Below are 3,065 nucleotides of genomic sequence, written 5' to 3'. Positions count from 1 at the left end.
TTAATAGTTTTTATGATTTTTACATTGTCAGTCCTTTTTTCCCACTACAGTACCAACATGTAATGGTAAATCCAGACTTTTGCCTGTTAAGCTTAGCCGCTTAGCTTCTACAGCTGATCACACGGTCACATTTTCCGCACACTCCAGTAGTTCTACATATCTTCATGATTCATGGTCTTACTTCTGAGACAAACAGCAGGTCAGGGTAATGTTCTGTGGCTGTGATGATGCTAATATTACTTTATTTATAATGTATTTTAAAAACTACCCCAGCTGCAACAAAGGGCTGTACATGAAATCTACGGTAAACAAATATTCAGAACAAATCAAGATCAAAAAAAGAATAAAATAAGTAAAAGAAATAAAAGCACATTTCAGATTGTGCCAAAAGGTAAAAGGTATAGAGATGTTTCAAATTTTATTTTATAAATGGTTAGGGAAGTGGCTAGTCTGAAATGCAACATCAGATTATTCTAATTTCTAAGACTAATCTCTTGTTGTCCAATTTTACCAGATAGTCTCAAATGAAGATCAAATTTTTGGAGTCAAAATCAAAGTTTTATTGTCTATGGTGCTACAAAGACTTCAACACAGGCTTCTCACCAGTGTGAGTTCTCATGTGGGTCAATAGGCTGGCCTTTCGACTGACTCTTTTCCCACACTGTTTACAAGAAAAGGGCTTCTCACCAGTGTGAGTTCTCATGTGGTTCAATAGGTTGGCCTTTTGTCTGAATCTTTTCCCACATTGTCTACAAGAAAAGGACTTCTCACCAGTGTGAGTTCTCATGTGGGTCAATAGGTTGGACTTTTGACTGAATCTTTTCCCACATTGTTTACAAGAAAAGGGCTTCTCACCAGTGTGAGTTCTCATGTGGGTCAATAGGTTGGGCTTTTGACTGAATCTTTTCCCACATTGTTTACAAGAAAAGGGCTTCTCACCAGTGTGAGTTCTCATGTGGGTCAATAGGTTGGCCTTTCGAATGAATCTTTTCCCACATTGTTTACAAGAAAAGGGCTTCTCACCAGTGTGATTTCTCATATGGAGCAATAAACTGTTCTTATGACTGAAACTCTTCTCACACTGTTCACAAGAAAAGGGCTTCTCACCAGTGTGAGTTCTCATGTGGGTCAATAAATGATGCTTATAACTAAAGTATTTCCCACATTCTTTACAAGCATGTGATGTTTTTCCTTCATGACTTCTCATGTGGGACAACAAACGGGTATTGTGTTTGAATGTTTTCTCACATAATTTACATGAATATGATTTTTCCTGTAAGTGAAATTTATTGTGACGGTTCACTGATGATAAATGAGAAAAACCTGTTCTGTGACTCTTGTCAGTGTTTGGTTTTCTCTTATCTCTGAGACTGTGTTGTGATGTTGATGAGGCACAAACTGATTTCTCACCTGTGTGAATTCTGCCACATTTCTTCAAAGAGGATTTTATCTTCACAGTTTTACCACAAACGTCTCGTTTGACTAAAGTCTTATCTGAGTCAACATCACACAGACTGTCTGACAGATAAGAGCTTTTTACAGTCTTACTTCTGCTTCTGTCAGAACTCTTCTTTGCCTTCAGAACTAAGTTTGGACTTGGTCCTGGTTCTTCCTGCTTGCTTCCTTCATGGTCATAGATCTCATCTACAGGGGACAAGTTAGAGTGGAGCTGGTCCATGCTTGGTTCTGGTTCACTGTGGTCACGTTCTTCATAAGTTGAACTCTCAATGAAGGTATCAGTCTTAAGAACCTCCTCCTTGTAGACATGATGTTGTTGCAGTTCTAGAGACAGAGAGAAAATGTGAAGAAAAATTAGTTCAAACACTTAAAAATATAAATGCAACACTTTTGTTTTTGCTCCCATTTTTATGTGCTGAACTTAAAGTGAGAACATGCTAACTCCACCCAGAGAGGCAGCTTCAGACTGAGAGGCGACAGCTCTAACCACTGCACCACTGTGCTGCTCTATTCAGACAGCTTCACTACATCATTAGTTTGTCATTAACACATAAAAACTATTTTTTGAACAAAGCAACTCGACTCTATTCTGTAGTTAAATATGTTTTGCTTCCATCCAGGAAACTTTATCAGCTCAAAACTGGAGAGTGTGGAGTTCCAAGCTTTAAAGTGAATCAGCTTGGATCTCCACACTGCAGTTTGAATTAATAAAGCTCCCCAGATGAGAACCTAAATGTTTTCATTACCACAATAAAAGTCCAGTTTTTGTTTTCTGGATTTGACAAGTCCTGGATGACTGATAAAGTTCTTTCAGTTCCTCCTGCCTCTTCTAACAACTGTGGCTTTAAATGTTTCTGCATTCATGTTGTTTGTCAGTGAAAAACAGTTTAGTGTCATTTTTCTCTTTGAACCTCAAACTAAATGAAAAGTAGAGTTCTGGGGTTGGATTTATAAAACTGGCGTACGCACAATTTGAGCCCAGAAACTTGCGTATGCCACTTTTTACGCCAAGGTTGTGATTTATAAAATCCWAACTTGACGTGAAAATGTGCGGTCCGTCACGCCAGCTCTGACCCATGCGTACGCTCATTTTGGAGACGTGAAACTGCGACACAGATGGTGAAGTGAGGAATTAGAGCCACACTGTGTCATGATCACTGTCAGAGATTTAATTTACCTTCAGAATCTGACTTAAATAAAAGTTCCCATGCGCAACTCCATTCATCTGCTTCCTCCTCAGACGACCCTGACCCATACAGACCCCTCCCCGATAAGAACAGCAGGACAGCAAAAGCTTTGGATACACGCGCAGGGCGTGTTTCCAGTCCGTGTTTGTCACGCGCGCGCGGGGGGATGCGTGCATGTGTGTGTGCGTGGGGCGGGGGTCTGCCGCGGGTAACAGAGCAGGCAGGAGGGGGAGAGGACGAGGAGAAGAGCGGGGGACTTGTTCCTAATTTTATCTGACTTATTTTATTTAATTGTTATTGTTTTTATCGTCCTATAGGCTCTGACGGAAAATTAATTTGAAGCTGAGGTTTTTTTTTTTAATTTTTTATAAAAATCGTTAGATTAATCTAAATCAAAATGAGGGAAAATCTGTGTAAATC

General features: G+C 39.6%; 1 protein-coding gene across 1 annotated transcript in view; it reads right to left on the bottom strand.

The window, feature by feature from the left end:
• Positions 1-6: 6 nt before the first annotated feature.
• LOC106521509 (gastrula zinc finger protein XlCGF57.1) overlaps positions 7-3,065 on the bottom strand; it is a gene marked incomplete at its 5' end in the record, with an annotated part of 3,681 nt that continues 622 nt past the window's right edge. Inside the window, 1 exon segment of the mRNA XM_014014103.1 lies at positions 7-1,782. Coding sequence (XP_013869557.1) covers positions 575-1,782 — 1,208 coding nt within the window.

The sequence above is a fragment of the Austrofundulus limnaeus genome, unplaced genomic scaffold (genome assembly GCF_001266775.1).
Source record: "Austrofundulus limnaeus strain Quisiro unplaced genomic scaffold, Austrofundulus_limnaeus-1.0 Scaffold110, whole genome shotgun sequence".
Lineage (NCBI taxonomy): Eukaryota > Metazoa > Chordata > Actinopteri > Cyprinodontiformes > Rivulidae > Austrofundulus > Austrofundulus limnaeus.
This window is presented reverse-complemented; position numbering and strand designations above follow the sequence as displayed.